The 24383-nt window shown below is 37.3% G+C and overlaps 1 protein-coding gene across 2 annotated transcripts in view; it reads left to right on the top strand.

Annotated features, from left to right (window-relative positions):
* The window catches only part of PCGF5 (polycomb group ring finger 5), a 67042-nt gene extending 52374 nt beyond the window's left edge, over positions 1–14668 (top strand). The window contains exons 10-12 of one of the 2 annotated variants that reach the window (XM_066191220.1): positions 920–1009; positions 2904–2963; positions 5118–14668. In XM_066191220.1, coding sequence (XP_066047317.1) covers positions 920–1009; positions 2904–2963; positions 5118–5165 — 198 coding nt within the window. In that variant the 3' untranslated portion in view covers positions 5166–14668. The remainder of the gene's footprint in view (positions 1–919; positions 1010–2903; positions 2964–5117) is intronic. The other variant, XM_066191221.1, reaches the window with a different exon arrangement.
* The last annotated feature ends 9715 nt before the right edge of the window (positions 14669–24383 follow it).

Below are 24383 nucleotides of genomic sequence, written 5' to 3'. Positions count from 1 at the left end.
CTTCAGCCTGTTCTCTTACGGGAGCCAAAGGCTACCTGAAGGGCAGGCTGCCTTTAGCACCAGCAGCAGCCTCCCAGCTTTGGTCAGGGGTAGGGCTGAGTTAGGTTTGGTGCACAGGTTATAACTATACACAGGAGTTTGTCACGGTGTCATGACATGCTGACCAGCCTTTTTGGTGCCATTTGGTTTTTAATCTGTCTGGTACCTTAATGGTTTGTGTTACAAAGAATCTGCTGACTTCAAAATTTTTACTTTTTTTTGTCTAAAAACCCAGAAAGCATTATAGCTCTAGTAATGAAAACATTGTCAAACATTTGCAGTGGCGGGCAGCAGTAAGATGCTATAATACAGTTTAAACTAGACATTTTTCACACTGAGATCATTGTTTTTCTCTGTCATTTGCTTTCAGTTAAGGAATGTCTGTACACTTTGAAGTGCATTTTTCTTGTAATTTATAATTATTTTTAAACTATTTTTTAAAATTTTCTTTACAGTCTATTTTTTAAATGAAAATTACTGTACTCGTGGTTTATATCTTTGGATTTGAAAGAGCACTGGCATAGCAAGGTGGCCTTCCAAATACAGCACAAGGCTTTCTCTTCAAACAGATAATGTGTAGTGTAGCTAAATATAGGGAATGCTTGTCTACTGGTGATTTCATACCTTGGTAGCAGACTTCCTTCTGTCCACACTTCAAATAAAAACACAAAAGTGAAAAAATACCAGTTGAATGCCAGTGTACAAAATAGCATATTGTGTCAGCATGCTGTATTCATCCAGGTTTAATATCCATGTCTGATGGACTTGTTGTATAATGATAGGAGTGGTGGGATTAACTCTGGAGATTGACTAGCAGTTCATTTAGACATTTAAAATTCTGCATCCCTTTTTCTTACTGTTTGTTCTGTTATATTTTAAGCTGGATGTACTATGCAATGGAGAAATCATGGGGAAGGATCATACTATGGAATTCATCTATATGACAAGATGGAGACTAAGAGGCGAAAACGTAAATGCTGTTACATTATTGATAAATGATGTTTTGGTATATTTATTGTAGAGACTATACATGCTTTCACATCTTAGGCCCGAATATAATCTATGACCCTTAAAAAAACCCCTATTTAAAAATGCTTTCTGCATGTTTTCCGAATTTCTTATGTAAAGCCCAGTGGGTGAAACCCTGCAGCACATACATTGTGTAGATTCTGAAACGTCAAAATAGTGGATGTATGATGTGTACATGGAAGTTCTGCTCAGAGTTTTAAGCCAAGTAACTGAAAACCCAAGCCCTTGTTCTTTTTCAGCAATTTTGCCTTTGGTGACCTTTTGAGTTACAATAGTTGGGGAATCTGCATCCAGCAGTTCTTCAGTAAGAACCTGGTTTATTCAGTCAATAAACTGAAAGTGACACTGAAAAATTACTGGTGAAATCTAATTGTTTTATTACTGTTTCTGTTAATACTACATCTGTTCTTTTTTTGATATACTGTATAACAATAACATTCAGATAAGAGCCAGATAGGTTTTCCTTGCTGCATGTGTATATTTTAGAATTGCAATATTTAACTTTTTAAAAGACTTTTTTTTTCAGGACTGATACTCAGTTTGGTTTAGTTTTGCCTTGTATATTTAATTTTTTTGGTTAGAAGTCAATATCCCCTTTCCTTCTCTTTCTTTTATGCATTTGTTTGTGTGTGCCTGTCGTTTGGTCTCCGCTCTTTATTGCTTTGTAGTATATGCAAGTTTGTCTATTGTTACTAGTGGAGGCTAAATTGGAGTGCAGCTAAGGTTGAGCATTTAACATGTGTAATGTACCGATCTGAAGAAAATTCCAAACTACTTCTGTTCTTCTTTCGTTTTAAGCTTCCTCGTGCTCAGAATAAAAAGCACTGGGCACAGACTGTGAAGGCAGAGGATTAAACATACTGTAGAGTTAACAATTCACAAGTTTCCTGAAGTTTTACCTTAATCTGAAGCTGGAGGGGGAAGGATAGATTCTGATAGGAATTAGGGAAGTCAATGTATATAGGCAAGTATTCAATAAATTTGAAAGTAATATTGCACTGAAATTTGGTGATTGCTGAAACCCCAATATTGTGCGAGTAAGGGAGCTTTAAGTAGAATTTTTTCCAATACTGCCTTGAAACCAGTGGATGTTTGTTTGGTTTGCCATCTTGTATTTTTGTTAGCATTGGCTGTACTATTAGGAAGTGTTGAGGCAATAGTTTTAGTGATAATGGAATTTTTTAATGGCATTTCATCCTGCAGCCCTTGCCTACAAATGGACTTTTGGCAGCTGCATGAAATTGGAGGCAACAGTAACTATGATCTTGATAAAAAAATATTTGCACTGAAAATTTTCAAAAATCTCAGAACTATAGTTTTTAACACTTAGTGAATGCCAGAGTTGGCAACCCCTGGTTAAGTTGGTAAGTGTATTTATATACACACAGCATAGCCAGGTATGTGTTCATCTCCTCTTTCATGTACTTTTAAATCACTCCCCTGAAGTCAAAGATTAAAACCTCTAAAAATTTCATTGTGCTGGTAATAAATCCAGTAATTTATAGGCTTCTATGATTTTGTTTTCCTCGATGAAGTTGTTAATGGTAATTAATTAACAGTCTCTTCTGAATGAAGATCAAGTGAATCTGTTATCTTCATCTCTGGTACTATTGGCCATGAGCTTTTATTGGCATAGCTGTGGACCTTACATGAGGTAGACAAGAAAAGGGAAAAATGTCCATTTATTCATTAAATAAGTCTTTCCTGGTTTTAAATAAGTAAATTGATTGTAACCTTTACATTCAAAAATTTAAAAAAAACAATCAGTAAATGGTGAATGTGTATGTCCAGCTGTGGATGCCTCTTATCTGATCAGAAAATCATCTCCTTCGCAGTTTCGGTGTCAGAACTGCTCATCTTCGCAAGTCTGCTCACAGGATGGCACTTTCTATCAGGTAAGAGGCACTCACGACTGTACATACTACAGTCATTAAGGTCCTGTCAGCACCTCCATTGTAATTTAACTTGTGGAGTTTTTATAATTCTTCACTACAAAGTGCTAAAACTCTGTGAGCGAGGCCTGAGCATTTTTTTTCATTCCTGCAGCACAAACTTTATTCAAAGGATACAGGAGTTTGTCTTACTTTGCCTTAGGCCAATTTTTGTTTGTGATTTTTTGAGAGATATTCTGTAGGTTGATATCCATATCAGCCTCAAAGGATTATCTTCCTCTTCCTATCTCATTCCTCGAACTAAGCAGCATTGGGCAGTCACTGGCAAGGGATCAAAAATGAAGTGTGAGTTAAGAGACTACACTGGTTTAATCTCTTTATGGGAATTCATATGTCCTTTCTGATGGAATTTAAAAAATCTTAGATTTTTCTGAATTCTGTTGCTTTCGCATTTTTAAAATTAGAAATGGAATAATCTCTAGAAGCTAAACCTCCAGAACCTGCAAACTGAAGCTGATTTCTAAGTTTCAGTCTGGTTCCCAGTACTGTTTGAAACAGTATTTCAGTTTCCTCATTGAGAATTTTGATTTGAACTGATTTCTAAAAGTTACTTTGCAACTTTGGAATATTATTTTTGTCTTGAGTAAAAAATTAGAGCTAGTGGTAGAAGGTCACTCCCCACTAGTGATGGAAGTGAACTACGGCACTCATGCCTCCTTCAATAATTAGAATTGTCCCAGCATAGTGCATTTGATTTGTACAGTTTTGTGATTTTGTTTGCTAAAACACTGAGCCTCACTGGTTTACTTGGCAATTTCAGTGTGATGATTGCTCTGTCTCTGCCTGTGTGCACTTCCAATTAGATCTGCATGCTTTTAGAGACAGTTTATATAGTCAAAGTCAAAACCATGTGAAACAGCATTTAAATAATATGGTAGTCATGTCCTGTGCAGAGAAAAAAACTAATCAGAGACCATTTATGATATCACAGATACATGTTTGTTAATCGCACGTACAGACTAGACATGGTGTTCCCTGTCTTCTCTCCTAAATACTACTGGTACTGTTAATACCTCTGTGTTTACCTTGTGATTTCTCTGAACTCCAGTTTGTAAATCCCCTGCAAGTGTGATCACGTTTAGTTCTGGTGATATTTCACTACCATGGCATGGAAAGTTTATTAACCCTGTAGGTCTCTGGTGCTATATCTTTGTTTCTTCATCTCTTGCGTTTGAAGGATGAAGCAAAATGTTTCTGGTCTTAATGATAGCTTCTGTATTAATTCTTTATACTTCCTAATTTGGAATTTAAAAAAAACTTAAATAGCTTTGTTTCTCTGTTGTATGGCAGACAGAGATATTTAAGGCCATACAGCTGCTGAGACAATGAGATTTACCAGGGTTTTATGCTAATGAAAATATCCACTATGATTATGAAGTTAAGAGGAGACCTTGAGACAAATGAAATGCTGACAGACTGAAAGATAAGAGGTTGAGTACAACAATTTGAGCAACAAGTGCCCAGATATTCTACAGCCCTTTTGGGAAGCCTATCCACTCTTGCCTTCCATTCCACAAGTTCTATCAAATTTAGGGATCCAAGAACCTGATTTACATTTTTTTTTCTTCAGTAGGAATTAAAAATTTATCACTAGATCTGAGGTTAAGGAGTTTGGATTTGTGGGAGAGGGTCATCTCTCAGAAAATAGCTGACAGCAATTTGACCTTTTTTTTATGTTTAGCTGTGGAATCTCTGTATAGAAATTTTGAAGTACATTACCTGTAAATATACTTTGGTTTAGAAAGCATGAAATGTCAAGATTGCTTTTTTATCAAACACAGCAACACAGAAATAAGACTTGTTTGAGCACTCCCAAGTATAAATGTAATAAAACAATAATATTGAAATATATAAAAGCAGATGCAGAAACTGTATATCAGTGACAAATAGCTAATAGATTTGAAGTACAGGGATGGATTTAACTGTTGAAATGTATGGAATTATTTTGCATAAATTGTCATATACATCTGTCTTAAAAATAAGGTCTGGTTATTCTTAAGGTAGTCTTTAATTGCATTTTCTTTGTATTGTTTATGAATCATGTCTTCATGCTTTCTTGTCTGTTTTTGTTGTTGTTTTTCCCTTGCTTGTTTTCAGTCTTACCCTATGGTACTTCAGTATCGACCTAGAATTGACTTCGGTTAGACCAAAGGGCCAGATCCCACTGAGATGAATCCTGCACTATTTGTTTACCCATCGACAGATTGCACAATGAATGGATGTGCCTGGATTGGGGGGACACAGCCAGAATTTCAGCATGCAAATAAGGACATTGTCTTTCTTAAAATTGTCAGTTGCATCTCTGTTGTTCCTATTAGAGCAAGCCAAGTGCCATTCTGCTACTGAAATGTGCATAAGATATTTGTGTATCTTAAGAGTGTGCTGCAAATCATAGCCAAAATCATGAAGTGTACAGTCAAGACTCAAAACCTATGGAATATTTTTGCTTGCGTGTTAGAAAATTTTTCTGGTCCTAATATTGATTACACTAGCAAAATGGCAGAGTGCTCATTCAGTGGTCTTGCAGTTTCACACACTTACTATTTTACTGAATATTGTTGTTCAAATCATAGAGTACTGTAAAAATAACTAAGGATTATACCTTGACAATATTTTGTATAGAAAATCTATTTAGAAATGTGGTGATTGGACCACTACCTTTTCCTTGATACGGTTCTCATGGGTCCAGGTATAGCTCACTCATGAGTGTGCAACAGTCCTTTTGCAGTGAATAAAGATTAATTATACTGAACAAGAGATGTAGAACATGATAATTCAAAATAGTAATTTTCAATCTTCTAAATTGCTAATATTGCTTAAAAGCATTGCAGCCTTTGTGATTGCACTTTCCAATGGTTTCCCTAAAGTTTGGAATTTGGGATACTAGCTATTTTTGGAAAAATGGCTTCTGGTCAGATTACATTTCTTCTAATAAAACCTCCATAAAAATGAGAGTAAAATAATATAAATGTCTTTGGAACAACTAAATTCTGCTACAAAATTATGACCAAGGAAAAATTTTTCGTAATTATTTCTTCTCATAATAAACATTTCCGTTTAAGATTGAATAGAGGCCTAGAATATGCTAAGACAAAAATAATATATAGCTTTAATTACATACTGTATCTCTTGCAACTATTTGGAGTTTAGAATTCATTACAGAAATTTTCATTAGTTAAAGTCACATCATAAAACTATTTCCATAAAATCAGAGGTAATGCAATACTGAAGATTAGCAGTCTGACCAAAATAATTGTTCAGGTCATCTTTTTTTCCTAAGACCTGGTAGTGCTGGATAAAAAGTGATTGTTGCCTTAGGTATTGCAAGCTTAATGGTTCTAGTACGGGATGTTTCATGGGGGTTTTGGTAATGTTGCAGGGAGCATAGCAATGTGTATGTTTTCTGTCTTCCGTTGTCTTTGCTTAAAAGTCAGTTGAGTTCTTCTGATCAGCTTCTCTGGAGATCCTTATAGGTCAGTCACGCTATGTAATTTCTACTTAGTACATGCCTGCTAGTGTTGTAGATAGCTATTTACTTTCTTTATGCCTTTTGCATACAGCAAAAAGGAACCAAACCAGTTTTTCACAAGCTACTGTAGAGTGAACTGATCATTCTTAGGCAGACAAAGTGAAAATTCTTTCTTGGGATCAAATACAAAAGATAGATGTAAGGCTGTAATTTCTTTGTAAGTTTATGTTCATGTACAGTGGTATGTTCTGTAGGAGAAATAACCGTGTTGTGGATTAAATCTGGCCCCTTTAATGTTGTTAGGAGTTCTAACACTGATGACTCGAGGAATCACATGTAGTTGGGTTGAATTGCACTCCAAAGCCCATATGAGATGCAGAAATCAAAATGCTGTTGGTAGCAGTCTGATCAGGAGCCCTGCCATTACAGGTCAAGGTTGCACGTATTGTGCAGGTGCCAGTGGAACTGGGGAAGGAAAACATCTTGGCAGAAGCTGCTGCCCCTTTCTGCAGTGTGCTGGCCAATACAGGCACTGCTTTGCCCAAAACCAGGCAGGGGGGCAGGCACTGGCTGCAGGGAGCAGACATCCTTTTGCCTACCCAGTCTGTGATGTGCTACTTGACAGAAGGAAGATTCTCCTTGTAGGGAGGGCCCTTCTCTGCAGAGTGTCTAGGGAAAAATAGGTTCTTTTAATATATAGAAGTCCATCTCATGGAGCAGCTTGGAAGAGCAGAGCATGCTTTCTGATTGAAAATAATTCTTCTCTTTAGTATATACAGTTGTTTTGTACAGTAGAAATAGGATATTATTTGTAAATATTTACATGCACATACAAATTACACCTTACAGTTTTTATATATTTCATGTGTTTTTATACCAGAATTTTCACTGTAGATTTGCTTGACTTAAAACACCTGTTTCAGTTTATCACAAAACTAATGCTAGGATGCTTAAGCATAATTTCTGCATGGTTCAGGGCACAATTTTTTTCTCAACAATTGTGTTTGCTGTTTTGAAAAAATTTGAACAGACTTGTTTTAAAAAGACAGGAACATGTAAGTTTTAATCCATCCACTCAACAGGACCCTTGGAATTGCACTATTTTGCCTTGGCTTTGGAACGGCAACTAATAGAAGCTGTCTTTGACTGATAACGTCCTGTATTCATAATTCAGAGAACCATGAATTTTCTCAATCAAAGTTCGACATTGGTGTTGATTCCTGGTATTTTCTTGATGCAAGTTAAAGCTAGATTACAGAAGGCAAATCTTGATTTTAAGCATGGAAAATACTGACAGATCTGAATCGATGTTCCCAGCTGCAAATGGTGGCATTAAATGCATGTGAACTAACCACCTACACTTGATGCATTTCTGATTTGATGGCATGGTGCCTGAGTGCTGCTATAGTTTAATAGTTTTTATAAAAGTAAAGTGCCAGTGAAATACATATCTTAACTGGGCAGCTTGTGCAACATAGGCATTGCCTTCTTTACAGGAAATGTTTCATTCATATAGTATATATGTGCCATGTCTCTCCAGATACACAGATTTAATTCATTTGTGCCAATTAAGAGTATCTGAGCACCACAGGAATATGAGAATGCATGTGCAGATTCCTGTGTGCCAAAGATGGAGTAAAGTGAAATGAGTACCTTGGCATTCCCTTCAGACTGCACCATATGCCATGCTAGAGCAGATGCCTAGATTAAGTCACAGTTTCTGAGCATTTCCATGACAAAGTATCACCACTGCATCCTTGTAAAGCATAAGAATATAAAATAAGTGTTGCTGTCGCTGTGTTTCTATGACTTTCCCATATTAGCAGAATCTAACAGCAGAGGGACCTAAAATATTCCACACTACTACCTAACCTTGCTGTCCCTTATTTAGCACATTTGGTGCTACTTGGGTTTTTTCCCCCTAGAAGTGAAAAACTCATTAATGAAAATCATAAACAACTTTTTGTTGAGCATAGCTGGTTGCTGCATTTATGTAGTAACAAGCTGTAAGCTAGAATTTAGAAACAAGATCCTGTAATATCTCAAACAATACGGAATTAGATGATTAATCAAGAAATGTATCTTCCATGATGCATTACTACGCTCCTGGTAGCTAAGGGCCTAGTCCTATGAAAGATTTTTTTTTTTAATGAAATACCAAATAAGACTGCTACAATAACTGAAGTGACTCATCACTATCGTAGGTATTGTTCACATGAAAGCTTTGGGGATTTGGGTCCTAGGAGTATGCAGTGCAAGAAGTATTTTGTGCACACTCAGCTAGCTTGCAGTTATGCAAAGAAAAATTACAGTAGTATTATCTTGACTTTACTGAAAATGTTACACAAAGTGAAGTGCCTGATTACTAATACAGAATACCTTTTAAGCCCATTATTTTCGTTTGACAGGGTAATATTTGCTTCTGAGTTTTATCTATGGTCTTAATATTTTCAGCAAGAATATATTATAAATATACTGTATTGAGAAGATTTCATGGGAAAAAAGGATAAAAAGAAATGTGTTCTTTCGGATATTTTAAATTAAAACCTCCCTATCTCAGTAAAAATTATATTAAAATAAGTACTTTTATGTTGAAAATATTCCATTTTCTGTATGAGGAACCCTTTAATTCCAAATCTTGGTCTTTTTTTCTCCATAGGTTTCAGTAATTTGACTTGACTTTTCTGCTCTTATCACAAACAGTTCTACTGTATCTGCAGGAGAAAAGAGATTGATCCCATTCCATTTAGATATAAGCTAGGCTTTTACTGCAGACAAAATAATGGTCCAGAGTTTCCTCTCATCTCTCCCATGAATAATTGTTATACATGACTTTGCAAGAGAAGTAAACAATTTTTCCTTCTCTGCTGTTAAAAAAAATAGGCCATGGCTTAGTCCTTTAGTTGAACCAATCACTGAGTTGTATTGTTTGTGGGTTTTTTTACATTTTAATATAAGTGAAGACAAGAGGTATTTATTCACTCCTCAGAAAAAAATCATTCTTGAGAGGGCTTGCAAAAAAAGGCATAGCATCCAGCTCAGCCAGATACTATGTTTGGTAGAAATACTAGAATACAGGTAGCTGTTCCAAAGCAGTCTTAGTCTCAAAATAGATTGAGCCTTGTTTATAGGGGGGCTACACAAAATACTAGTTAATAACATTCATTGATCAAACTCATTTTTGTCCTAGAAAAGTGCAAAGGCATTTAAGACTTACATCCTTATCGAAGAGTTTGGTCCAGTTTCTTCACTTAATCTGGTAGATTGAAGGCATCTCTTTGCTTCCTACAAAAATGCATATATCATGCTGCATATTCCCCTCTTATTTTACTTCATGCTTTGTTGACTTGTTATTTTTCTCAGTTAAAAAGTTTAAACAGGCACCCTTTCTCCTGTAATTAATTCTAGGTTCTTACACATCTTTTGGCCATTCCCATACTCCACCACCCAATTTCCTACCCAAAAGTCAAAACGTTGAGGACTTACGAAGGTGAAATTGTACATGAGGTGTCAGCTCACAGGTTTCATTGATCAGGTATCTCTCATGGACTTCAGCAAAGTTTTCAGTTGTGCATTTTCAGTCCTTTATAGCCAGTTTGAGCAAGGTCATGCTTCCACAAGGGTTTCAGCTAAAAACACTTGCTTGAGGAGGGATTGTAGTTTACTGGAGTTGTTCCAGGGTGAGTTCCAAGACACAAGGGGATTGATTCACCTGAAGGAAATGTGAAAACTTCCACCTGCATATTTACCTCTAATTTTGTCACATAGGGGTTGTCTGACCTTCAGACCTCAGCTGAAACATCCCTTGCATGAATGTCCTTCAAAAGATGATCTTACAATGTTTAAATATTTTTCTTCATAAACAGATCTACCTGTTGATTTACTTTCCTATCTTCTGTCTACACTGTCTGTAGGTCAGATTAAAACCTTAGGTTCCAGAATAGGAAAATAAAAATAAATTATTCCCAACAGATTCTTCCAAGGTATGTGCCATAAATCTTCTGCATTCAGGTAGCTTTCCACTACAGCTGAGTAAGGATGTTGTTTCATTCTCTAGTAAGCAATATTTACAATTTAGGTCTCTGTAGTCCTGGAGTGTGGCAGTGAAGCAGAGAAGCTTTGTACATGGGTAGAAATGTCCAGGCTATCTTTTGTATTTGCAGAAGGAGACAAAGTTCTGTAAGCTCAGGATGGAGGAGAAATTTTGGAATGAAAGGTGTCTCTAAGTGGTAGTTTTTTGCTGTTACATTAATTTTAACCAAAGATAGGCATTGGTTTGACTTTGCTTGTTTTTCTGAACCATTAGGTACTTTTCTTTGAAGTAACTTTTACATGTATTTTTAGGAAATGCTTCTAACATGGTTGACAGTTGACAGGATGAGGTGAACAGAAGTAGCTACAGTGCATTTTCCTTTTTCCTCATGACAGTCAGTATAAAGCAAAGAGCTGAGAGAAGGTTACTATACCCTATACAAAATGGCTGCACAGTAAAATGGTTTTGCTGCTAGTTAATATAATGAGGGTTTTATTACAAATGAAGTTGTAATGAAGATGTTTATTGTCAAAGTGCAAGGCACATATTTTATAATGGTATTCTACTCTTAAAATTCAGTTTTGTATTATATTGAGTATGGTACATATTGTTCCTGTTGTCTCCTGAATTTTGATGTGGTAAAATGAAACATGCTCCATTTTTACTGAAAAAATATCACATACTTATTGATTTAAAATTAGTCTTTGTTGTTAGATATTTAGTTTGTTCTTAAAAACTAAGGTTTTTTAAAAATAAACTATTTTTATGGATAATCTGATTGCCTAATAGTTTTAAGGGGCCTGTTTAATACCAAAGGTAACGCCACCCGGAAATGGACTTGGAATATGACATTGACACTTTCCTGGAGTGCCTGAATGGTCAAGAGGTACCTGGAGTCAGTCACGCAAAACCGAACCAGTGGTAGTTGTCTGTGTCACCAAGCTAAAGGGTTAGGCACACCTAGCAGTTTCAAAAACAAATCAGAAAAGGAATGAAACAACAGGAATAGCATTGAGGTTGAGTCAACAGACATAGAGTAGCTCTGAGTCCTAGCTCATGTTCCTGAAGAGAAGCACAAAGGCTTGCATTTACTGATGTGTCTGCTATACCTGGCCTGTGAACTAACAAAAAACTCAGTGTGCTGTCAATCCTGTAAACCTTCCAAAGCACAAAATAGTCACCAAGCTACTTTTGGGGTTTCTAGTCGTAGTTCAGTGATATTTTGGAGGGTGGAAAGGACAGATCTGGAGGATAGTGAGAAGATACTAAGTATGTTTTACAGATTTTTATAGCTATTTTTTTAGCAAATGGCATTGCTGTCCTTGATGTGAGACCATTGATTAGTAAGAAGTGATTATTTTACTTGTGCAGTATAAAACAGAGAATAAAAAAATCCAAATTATCTTGATTTCCTTTTCCAGGATAGTGGTTAACTAAACTGGGCAGTAATAGGTCAATATAATTATTTAGCTGGCTGAAAGGTTTCATTCTAAATACTTACTGATCGTACTTTTTTTCCTCTAATAGAAGCTTCTTAGCATAAACATGAAGCAATGCATCATTTTTTCCCTTATTGCAGACTTAATTGTTGAAAGGAAAGTATTTTGCATTTTTTTTTAATTAATGCAAAGCCTGAATTGTTGGATGTTCCAGGCTACTGAATAGATGATACAGAGTTACTCTCAATGGATTTTTTTGGGGGTGGGGGCCTAAGTGTCCTTATATAAGCTGTGATCCAAGTTAAAAGAAAGGAGCCTATGGTGAGCAGTAATAATGTTCTAATGCTTCCTTGCATTTGATCAGTAGTTACCAGTTTTTAAAAAAGCAGCCCTCACAGTACTTAGGAGCTCATAGAACATATTGTGATCTTAAGTTGCTAATTTGTTTTAAAATATAAAATGTTTTAAGCTTTTTGTCAAAAGTGATAACATCCTATTACGAATAAACCTTTTTGTGGTTGTAAAATTTAGCTTATAAATCATTCAAATTGAAGTGAAAAAAAAACACAGGTCATTGTTAATGACAGTCTATCCTACTATTAAGAATATATGTATTTTTGTAAAGGAAAAGCACTTGTAGATATTTAATCAGTCCAATATCTATCTATGTTAATGTTTTGGAAAAAAAAAAAAAAGAAAACAAAATGCTGCTTAGAGAATCAATTACATATTTTTATTTTTTGTGCTCAAATGCATTTTCTGTTGATTTATGGAATGTTTGTTCTGTGTGAAGCTGTATAGTTAGTACAGCTGGGCTAAATGCATTTCTCACCTTAATCAATTGTATCTGACTATGATAATATACTTTGTGTCCAATCAGAAAGCAATTGCAAAACACAGGCTTGTGGTGCTGTTTTTCATCTTTGATATTAGCTTCATTCTGCCTTATAACTTTTCTACTACATAGTAAGTATAAAAAATGCTAACCATTTTTTGTGATGCATGTGTTTCAATGGACATTTCAGGGTATATCTCGCTGTTTAGTTAAATCTTACTGTGCTTACTGACATTTTTATAAGATGACAGAATTTACATACAGTATTTAGTAAACAGTTCCCTGAATGAAAAAGTATGCAAGATTAGTCAAGTTTAATACTTACCTTCTGTCAAAGGAAACTACTGCTGGGTACATGCCTGGAATGTAAGTGCATCACTAAGGATTCTGAGAATTTGTACAAATACTATTTTTTAAATTCAGAATAATTCCTTTCTTGTAATATTTTGCAGCTCTTTGAAACCTCATTTCAACTGTATTTTGATTCATCTTAATGCATTAGCACAGTTTCAGGGAAGAAAAAATACAGTAAAGAATTTTATTAAAGTGAAGTTAAGAGTGGCAACCATATTTGTTTGTGCACATATTAGTGCACAATCCAAAATCTCTTTACTTATTTCTGTGGGATTCTACAGGGATCTAATTCATGGGTCTGATGCTCAGTTAAGTTCTTCAGCTTGACCTCAGTGGAGTGACTTTCTATAATTATCCTTGTAGCTGAGACTTGAAATAAGCCAGACTTCCCACTTCCTCACTTAATTTCCTTTCGTGGGTGACTAATATTGTTTAAATTTACTCTTATTATATTAACCTTCTTACAAGTAAGGTTTGCAATAATGAGTGTACACTAGCAGTAGAATTCATTGGTAGGAACTCAACTGAGTAAATACTTGTGTCCTTTACAAATTGGGGGAGAATTTGACTCAGATTATGAACACTTGAAATGGCATTTTCTCATCTGTGTTCATGCCTCACAAAGATCTGCAGTTGATCAGGATTTGATGTGTTTTATTACATGAACATTGTCCATTTTTATATTTTTTGTTAAGAGCTAATTTCTGTAGTAATTCATTAGGATCAACATCTCAGGGTCCACAAAGTAGCAGTTTAAAATCCATTTGATCTGAGTGCAATACCAGTACTGCAGACTTGTATCTTTTGAAGAACCAAATATGTTGTGTTTTGAAGTACTTAAAAAGCACTGTAAATCTCACCCAGTTCTACCAAAGGAATGTGAGAAGTTTTTTGATCTCAAATCTGAGTGTGGCCCTAGAAAAAATGAGACACTTATAACTGAGTCAGCACTAGTGATCAGTTTTCCATTTAGGGATGGGAAGTGCTGCTACTTGGGGTTTTTTTTGGCAAAACCCCGTGGTCGTGCCTCTTGATGTAGAGTGAAGCCTGTTCAAATCTGCATCGACATTTGTAAGCAAGATTTATTTTGAAAGAACAGTTCCTGCAAACCCTGTGAATGGGCCTCTAGAATCTTGTGTATAAATGTATCAGGTTTGTAATGATATTTCTAATAGTGAACTACCTGTACAGCTCAGTACTGGTGATGTTAAATTGCATGTTCCATGCTAATGTCAAGAAGGTTTACAGCACCTTTATAATGGTTGATAACAAAAGACAATTTGGCCTGACCTGTATGCTGCAAGATGCCTCTAGCCCAGTTGGATTAATTTTATGAAAAATCTAGATGAGCAAGAAGTATAACTAATCTGCTTACTAGCACTGAATTGCTCCTTTCTCAAAGCAATAAATATATTCATGTTGTAACATCTGTTGTGCAGCCTACAATACGAGTTGTTTTGTTGCATTGTTTCTATATAATTTATTTTGTGCAATAAAAAAATCTCTGGTTTTATCTGACTTCTTTCTAGTTTGTAATAATATTTGAATTAAAACATTTTCTACCTTCATATCGTAATCATTTTTAATCTTAACCTCACAGAAGTGTGAGTAGAAAACAGAATGCAGTAATATTATTCATTGTAGAAAAAACAGAAGGTACTCACATGGCCTGATTTCATTCTAGTTAATGTCATAGAGTGCTACCATTAATTTTCACAGGTGCAGGGTTCTGCCTAACATTAAAGTTGTCTGGACTTGGCACCCTCTTTGAAAATACAACCAGGTGGATTACAGTGTGACTGTGTGCTGGAGGCTTTAAACAAAAAAAAACAGAACAAAACAACCACAATCCCATAGCGTTTCTTCAACCTTTTTTTAAACCAAATTTCACTGCTTGTTTTTCTCTCCCTTTTTGATGTTTTTCTGAGTTCATGTGGTTTCAGTAGTATTGATTATTCTGTGCACTTACCTTTATTATGTCATAGAGTTGTTTTAACTCTAAGGTAGCGTAAAATAAATGGGCACGCGAATTGGAAGGTAGAGGAAATCCTTACAAGTGAGCCCTTGGTGTGAAGTAATATTATTCACACTATATACTGCAAAGAAAAACAATGGAGGGCGCCCTGTTATTCAAGAGAACTTGTACCTTTTATCTGAGACGCTTCTACAAAACCTGCAATACCACCACATGAGCTCTGAGATGTGGCTCGGATTTGGAAATAATAGAAAGAGTTGCTGACTGAACTAAAATGATCTTTTGTATCTTCTTGTAATATCCTTCTACATGTTAGCAGAAAAAAAACAATTGTTTGCAAGCACCAAATATGAAGGTATATGTAGCACATTGCAATACACACACATGATTAAATAGGATTTGCTGGTTACCAATTGGCTGTTAACAGGCTAAGAGCAGCTGTGGCACCACTGGCTGCTCTGTAACCTGTGCAGATGAAGCACTGCAGCCTCAATGGCTTTCTTTGGACCTTTTTCACGTGGGATATTTGACCTCCAGTTTTGTCAATGGTCATAAATACTTTCCCTTCTTCTAAAATTGTTCTTGAGACTTAAGGTGACTCAGTAAAAAAATCCCAAACATAATGCTTCTACATAATGTCGTCACATTCTTTATTAAACAGAAATTTAATTGTATATAAGTGCAACATGCTGCTCCTAAATAGGGAACTTTTCCTCAAGCAAGATTTCCATTTAAAATGCAGTGATTAAATTAGTCCAAACAATTACTTTGTTTCAGATAGCTAAAAAGAGAATCATTGTGGGGAAAAAAAAAAAAAAACAACCCTGCATAAGAATAGTAACAAATGCCTTGATAAGTCATAAAGCTGGATTATGTTTTATAGAAGGAGGAAGGTAGGTGGTATACAAACAGCTGTTTACATCAGGGGTGTAGCACATGAATTTCCCTGTTGGAACTGTGATTCACATTGCTTTCTACCCTAATTATTTTTTCCTCTTTTATTCTAGAGAAGAATATGCAATGCAATGTCATGTCATTATAGGCAAGAGTAATGTTTTTCAGAAGAAAAGTGCTTTCGTAATTTAGGTTTCATTAAAGCAACAGAAATTTGCTGGCAGTATGTAATATGAGCACCTTGTTCCAGTGGCACACTTCCAACATCTTCATTTGGAAAGAAGACTGCTGCATTCACAATTCATAAAAGCATTGGCATCTATCCTATTAAACTCACACAGGAAAATGAAACCTTCTTATATGCAAAAACACCCTATCTTTCTACACTATTTATAGGTAATGTTCTGTTCTTTCCTGTAGTACACAAATAATGACAGTAAGTGCACTTCTAGATATGGAAAATAATTACAAAAAGGAACTTAAGAAAAGCTGTACTTAAAACCAATTTTGGAGACACTTTAAATGCCTTGGATTTAATGTCATCCTTTTGCACATGTATGTGTCCTGTGCCAAAAACTTCCAGTCCTGCTGCCTACGCACAGCTTCTATGGTTTTGTGTCCTATTTTATCCCCAGAACCAGCAGAACTTGTTACTAGCTGGTATTCCTCCTTTAATTTCTCTGTCCATGTCCTTCTCAAAGGAATGTGATTTTGTCTTGACTGGTTTCTAAAATGTGTTTTGTTCCCATGCTCCTCCCTACAACCTGCTAGAAGTGATGCAAACGTAGAGTAGTGCTCCGTGTGCTCTTCATGTCCTTACGCTACACCCAACATCAGGAGTTCCAAACATCTTAGATAGTGAGCTCAGGAAAGCCCACTGCTGCTCCCATGCTTTGCTGGTTTATGGTGTTGGATTTGTAAAGCACCTTGCTACTCACAAAGAACTTGTGGAGTGTATTGGGTACTGTTCACAGGGAAAGAGAAAGGGATACTCTCCCAGTAGCTACAATAGGAAGCAAACAGCATCCAGAATAGAACCTGTACTTCTCTGAGTACTACCCTCATCTCCACTGTGGATTGCTTTATAATGCTAAACAGCAATTTCACCAAATTCTTCCAGACCCTTTCTCTTTCTCCGAGTGTTCAGCTCAGATTGTTATTATCTGGTAATCAAAATCCCTGGAAGAAGAAAAAAAAAAAAAAAAAGGCATGGATCTGTAGTGCTGAATAGTTCAGTAACTTGCAGCAGTCAGCCTACCCCTCTTTCCATGTTCTGCTGATTGCCAGAATCTTTCTTCTTAGACTGAAAAGGTGCTTCCAGAGTACCTCATAAATAAGAAAAAAAAAAAAAATACTACAATGCTTGAGGTAAGCAATATGCAGCTTGTTTTTTAATCTTTATTTGAAAAAACTACTATAAAAGAGCTTTCTGGCTAATACTTTGAGTGGATGAATGTGCATGTTCAGAGCATTACCCATGTAATTTGACTTTTCAAAAAAAATTTATTCAGAGATATAAAAAATCAAAAATGTTTGCTAATCAAAATTTTTGGTTCATATAAAAATAAATACATAAATTATGCTAATATCACTTATTTAGAACAGTGATACTATGAAGGAAAAGGTCTGCACTGTTGTTTTTGACCCAGGGCTGCTATAGTTTAATTTTCTATACTTGCTGTAAAAACAAGGTGTTATGTCACATCATAACAACAGCATGAAACCAAACACTTTTATGCAGATGCCTGATCCTGTAAAGGCTTGTGCTGAAAGAATACTCCCATGTGTAACATGCAAGACGTGTACATAGTTTTTTAGTGTTGTGGAAATACAAATTGGCCTGCTGGTAGCATGTTCTCCATTTGTTTTACACGTCATATTTCAAACAGGAAAATCACTTGGAAAATAGATGTCTGCCATTTCAAAGGAACCCAAAGTGCTCTGTAGGCTATGTATTTAAAACATACACATGCAGGAGTGACTTTGCCACGGCAACAGTGCCATAGGTAAAAGCAGAATAGAGCAACTCATCCCAAGAAAGTGATTCAAGTGCAAGAGAGGGTAGCAGTAATGTGAAATCAGTCACACCTATATCTATTCAGGTCTGTTCCCTGAGCTTGGAGAAAAGTGCCAGTAAACCTTTTCAGTGACTGCACAGTGAGCTGCCTACCATCTGCATTCAGCCTCAAAACACTGATTTCTGCCTACAGCTCCTATTCTAGGGCAAGACTGTTCTGTGGCAAACAAATTCTTGGGTAAAAAAAAAATCCGATTAAAATGCTTTATCTCTGTGAGCCTTAATAGAGTCTCAATTCCCAGCATGGGGAAACTACAATAACCACTGCTTAAAGAAGCTGACAAGAGGCTAAATTATTCTGAGTTCCTTGTAATATCTCCTAGATTTTGAGAAGGAGATGTGATAGGAGAGCCTACTTATCTGTCTAAGGGAGAGGACTGTACACTAATTTTCTTTATCCTGATGTCATCTACTGCTAGTCATAAGAGGAGACTGGCTAATTTTTTTTAAATTTGAATAGCCCATAAAATATTCAGTCTTCAGCTCCAGTAGTTCTTATCACTCTTGATTGCACAACAGTAGGCGAGGACAAGAATTGCTGGAGATGTAACATCACAGAGAGCACCATGTGGAGGAAATTGCTCAGCACACCAACACAAGGCAGCCATGGAGCAGTAGTGAGCCAACCAGCTGGGCACAAGCTCCACAGATGCATTGGTGCAGGACTGTTTGAGCTACTTGCAGCTCTGTGCAAGGAAACTGGCAGCACAGAGGCAGTGGCTGAGGGCTTTGAACCCTTGTAGAGCTCAGGTCACTGCCAGCCAGACTGCCTGTACACCACACTTCACTGTAGACAAGGTGTGTGTCCATGGGTTATATAGATAATACTGTATATGACCTTTCACCAATAAACGTTTTTAGTGCCACCCATATTCTTAACTGCTTCCAGGTTAAAGTACATAGTCAGCAGATAAACTCTGTTTTCTAAATGTCCTCACATTTTGCTATGAGGGAGTGTAGACTTAGTTTCAGCTGCTGTTTGCAGCCTGACATTGTTAGCAAAGAGCCCGACCTTGGAAAACAGTAGAAGAGCATCCGTGAGCTTTTCTATAGGACTGCAGGCAGGAGCTCTGACAGGAAACAGGAAGACTTGTTGGTGTGGCCATCAGCTGGAGACTGAGGCTGTGAAATCCAGTGCCTGAGCCTGTGGATTCACAGGTTTCTTGTTGCTAAACTCTTTGGGAGCATAGGTCATGGGGAAGGAAAACCATCTGTTGTGCACCAGCTGTATCACCTGCTTTGCTTTTATTTGCCCACAAGGAACCACTGGAATAAGAATAGTGGTAAGGAGTGCACAGTTGTGAATATAAATCAAAGGTTTCTGTGGGAAAGTAAGCACTAGACAGGGCTTCATACTATTAATAACTCTAAGAAAATATAGAATGTCCCAAAAGCAAAAGCATCATGGCTTGTCGCCTGCTGCTCAGAGAACTCATCCAAATGTAGCCCCCACAGATTATTATTTCCATTGACTCTGTAAGTCAAATGTGTTTTCTTCCACTTCAGCACAGGATCAATTTTAATCATCTCTAAAAGCCTACAGGTACAAGCACTTCTAGTGCAGCAGACCACAAGGCACATTTTCATTTTTAATTTGAGGACCCAAAGCTGAACTGAATCCCTATCTCTTCATGCATCAGTAATATTTAGAATGATGATCAATGAATGCTGCATTAAGAATGCTTAAAATGTCACTGACCCCTTCCAAGCAACACTTTAGGAGGCTCCACTCTTTTTGTGCCTCTACAAAACTCACAAAAGAGAGGTGGTTAGATTTTCTCTGACTTCAATAAATACCTGAGCAAGACAACAACACCCAGATGCTGAAGCAGTTCTGAGTAACAATGGGAAAGCACACAGCTGATTGCTCTCAGCAAAGCCATGTGGATGTATGCACGATCCAGGTTCCAGGATGGGACACAAAGCCAGCACAGGTGTCTGTCCCAAGGAACGGGAGGAAAAGTTCCTCAGGTGTTCTTCAGAATCAGATGGATCGAGGCTTGTGGAGCTTTCACCCACACCCAGATCTTTTGTCAAGGCTGGAATGCATGTGGAGATTGTGCTTTGCATTCAAAGAAAGGTTACCTTTTGACAATTTTCCAAAAGCCCCTGGCATTTTATTTTTGTAAATTTAATGATAAAGCCCAATACTGGAAGACCAAAAAGCAAAGCTCCCCCCTTGCACTGGGAGAACTTCAGTGGCTTGGAGTGACTACAAACATGACAAACACAGCTACAGCAAAAGAAAGAGGGTTCTGTGAATGGAAGATGTCTTATTAAATAGAAAAAAACTACAAAAGACTTTTCAAAAATAGCTGAAGTACAACAAAGTAAAAGCCAAGGAAATAAGAAAAAAAAAAAAAAAGAGGAAAAAACTAAAAGCTTGTTAATGGTTTTATAGATGTCCTCCATGTTCATTAGTATCTAGCCTTTTTCCTGTTGAGCCCTAAGCAGTTGGCATAGAATTCACTGCTGTTAATTATCAGTGCAGAGCAGCCTTCCCCTGGGCTCAGATGCGTCCAAGTTGAGATTTTGAACTGTAAATGTAACCATCTTTACAGTGCTTAGGTAAAAACTGAGCTTAAATGCATGAGACAGCTGCTGCAGATCAGATGTGATTGCTGGGGAGGAGGTGTAGAGAGTTATCTTAAGGTCTGAAAACTCCATCTGTGTGCAGTCTGTCATCAGCCCTGATTTTTAGGAGTTTAGTGTTAGTAAAACAGTGAGTCCATGCCCAGGCAGGATGACACACCAAACACCACTCTGCGGCCGTAGTGTCTTATGTGGTAAACATTTCTAGCAATATCCTTAGTCTTTGTTCTTTTCAATATGTGACACAGCTGGAGCTGGATTCTTCTGATAGCATTTATAGCAGGTAGTTATGTAGAAAAACAAGGGTAAATTGACCTGGTGCTCTGCTGCCCAGAAATAAGCAGAAGAGTTACTCATATTCTGGAGCTGTAGGTATGGATGTGCTGGGCCTCCACATTTTAAGTTCATTAAATGAACTTAAATTAAACATGCATGCCACAGATGTCTGTTTAGATCACAGAAAGATTTTGCCCACCGTCTTTTAGTATCAGTTCAGTTGAAGCAGCCCATGGGCTTGTGAAGGCATAAGCTTTTGCCATTTTCCCAGTCACAGCAGCAGTGACTGTTCTGCTTGCTCTCCACATCAGAAGTCCCATGTAAGAAGCCAGCTGCATTGTGTTAAACCACTTCCATCCTTTCAGGTTGGATCTCCTATCAAATCAGGTACTGACTTACGAGATTTTCTTAGAGAAAATTTCCCTCTGTTTGTCATTAACCCGCTGTCTTTGTCCTTTTAACAGCAACAACTCTGCTTGAAATTACAGTGGTTAATTTCTTTGCAACCAGCTCTCCCAGTGCCCCCTGTGTCAGCAGGATGGAAATTGCTGCTAAACCAGCAGCCACAGGTACATGCAGTTACTAAGGTCTGAATGCAGAACTCTTTTCGCACTCAACCTCTACCTTATTAGCACAACATCAAAGCATGGGACATCCTCCCCCAGTAGCCCATAGTCTGGAAAATTCTCATCCTGCCTGCATGAGGTGGCACAAACTCACAAGAAGGTTCCTGGGACATCTGCAGCATCCCCCACCCAGCCCTACACTGGATCATTGGGCAAGCTGATTTGCCTTCCCCCCCGCCTTTCCACTCAGAAAATTCCTGGGAGACAAACTCTGGGAGATGGGATAATTTTGTCTCTTAACTGGTGACCCCTGTAACATAAATAGTGCCATGCTAGGCCCTTAGTAGTAACCCTTGATGCTGCAGAGACATGAGGGTTGTCCTGGGTATGTGAGTAGATCTGTTCTTTAAGTGCCCTAAATGGCAGTACTCAGTTAAGAATGCATTATATTAATCTAAAATCCTGCTAAATAGTAGGTAGTTAAATCAGTTTCTCCTTTCGTTCTCTCTCCAATAATTTTTCAGTGTTTCTCTCTTGGTTTTAGTTAATATCATAGACTTGATGGTCCCAGTTCCTTCATACCTTTCATATGTTACAATTTACATACTGCAAGGAGAAATGGTCTACACTGATATTGCATTTCTGAGTCATTTCTGATGTATGTTTCACCCATGAAATTCTCTTCAACTGGGTGCTCTTTTTTTTTTCCTCCCTGAGCCTTCTGCCTCTGTAGAGACCTGCTTCAGCTGTTAATAGGTTGTCTTGAGAACACCTGTATTTTTTGCTTTTTCTTAAACATTAAATTGAAACACTCATTTTTCTGTTTTCTTCTAAACTTTATCTCTAAGACCAACTAATGCACTCACTAAATCTGTGCCCCTTCTACCCAATTGCAATTTGCACAGAAATTTAAACTGGGGCCAATTCTGTGCTGCCTTTGCCAGCATGTTCAAATCAGGGGGATTGCACATCCCTGTGTACAAGAACCTAATTCTGAACTTTCCCAGTTTAAGTCTAGACTTTCTCCGTGGACATCAGGTTCATGTAAAGCAGAGCAGATTAGATCCCAAGGTCCCCTGTTTAGTATATACGATGCTGAATTTCATTTTTCTTATTCAAAACAGAAGAGAAGCAAAGTGGTTGCTGTTATTTATTTCATTCCTGCAATCAACGCTATTGTTTATTACTTCCTACAGGTTTGCAAAAGCACAACCTACTCAAGTGGTTTTGAGGGTTTCCCCGGGAGAATCCACATGCTGCAGGGTTTCCTCATGCTCTCCAGGTGAGTCTCTTCTTTGTTTCCAGTGCAGACCTCCTCTTGGGATGAAACTAGGCAGTGAGACTGGTTCTTTCTGTCCCACTGGGACAGTTGTAGAATGGTGGAAATGTGTGCTGTGCACATCGCTGGGTTTATCATTGAACTGAATGTCAACTTTGAATTTGTTTCAACATGAAAACAGTATTTATCATAAAAGTCGGTTGAGTCTAAACATAGCAAGAATGGACCTGAGCTCATCACTGCTCTTTATTAATCTTTCAGCCAGCTAATTAAAGAAGCAGAACGTGGTCTTGCTCTTTGCATTGCTTCCTAGTATAGACAATGTATTAATTTCAACCTTAGTTGCAGGAGGACATTGGCAAGAGATGTTTGGATCTGAGTAGGTTTCCAGTTTTGTTTTAGTGTGTTTCTTAACATCTGCTGAGGTGGGTGGCTGCTTCAGGGGGGAGGGAAAATTAACTTTATTGATTGAGTAATTTCCTTTGTGAAGGCTCTGAAGGGGATGGCTGCCTGCAGAAATAATATTTGTTAAATGGCCATATTTGGAAAATGAGTCAGTGAGAAAATAGCATGCAGATCCCCCAGCTTATCTCCAGCAGGGAAAGAACAGAAATGTGCTAAAAAAAGGAAGATAGATGCTGACTTGGAGATAACAAGATAAAATGACCCTAATAGCATTATCTTAATTATTAACTAAAAAAAAAAAAAAAAAAAAAAAAAAAATTTAGAAAATGTTGGAACTGGCCATTCTAATTGCTAAAACTTTTTAAATGAGAAAATTTGCACAGAAATAATTGCCCACCTGCAAAATATGTTTAGTTCACATTAATGCTGTGCATGCAGGGTTTTGCAGCTCTATCCTTTACCTACCTTCACCTACTTTTTCTAAAAAGAAAAACAAACCCTAAAAGAGGACACAATGATGTATTCAATACATTAACAATAAAAGAAAGGGAAAATAAACATCTTTTGTTGTATGAACTACTTCAGCATACTACGCAAGGATGGCAAGACCCTAAAAACTTAAAATACCTCCCAGGATTTGTCCTTAGGTTTCAGCGACCCAAGCAGCAGCCCATCTAATTAGCTACAGTTACTGTCTCTTTAGCAGCTTTGTCACTGCTGACCTCTCTCATTTACTGTGAATCTTTATAGGAGAACATTTTCCACAGTCTTTTGTCCTGGCAGCTTACTCTTTAAACCCAGGAGCAGACTGAAATAGTTTCCACTTCCTACCAGTTCATGGGTGTCTTGGGTCTCGTTTCCTTCGTGTTCCTGAAGACATGCCGTGGCCTCACTTGGCTTTTGAGCTGCTGTGGGCTTGGAGTGCCTGCTAGGGGAATGGTAACGCTTGTTATTTGGAAATCTTGGGGAAGGGGAAAGGATACCAGCAGCAAATTGATGTGAAGGTAAACTATTGCTTTTGTCCTTAGCCTTGAGACTGGGGTGGGAAGTGGTAGATGAAACAACATGAAATCTGATACTTACCAAGTAAGCCTTTAAAACCCATGCATCAGCCCGGGAGGCTGCCCGTGGAACAGAATAACTCCGCACTGATGCAAGTGAAGCGCTCG

Source organism: Chamaea fasciata, unplaced genomic scaffold (genome assembly GCF_029207755.1).
Source record: "Chamaea fasciata isolate MVZ Bird 193981 ecotype frontalis unplaced genomic scaffold, bChaFas1.0.hap1 SCAF_9, whole genome shotgun sequence".
NCBI lineage: Eukaryota > Metazoa > Chordata > Aves > Passeriformes > Sylviidae > Chamaea > Chamaea fasciata.
The sequence above is the reverse complement of the archived record's forward strand: the minus strand, read 5'-3'. Positions and strand labels throughout refer to the sequence as shown.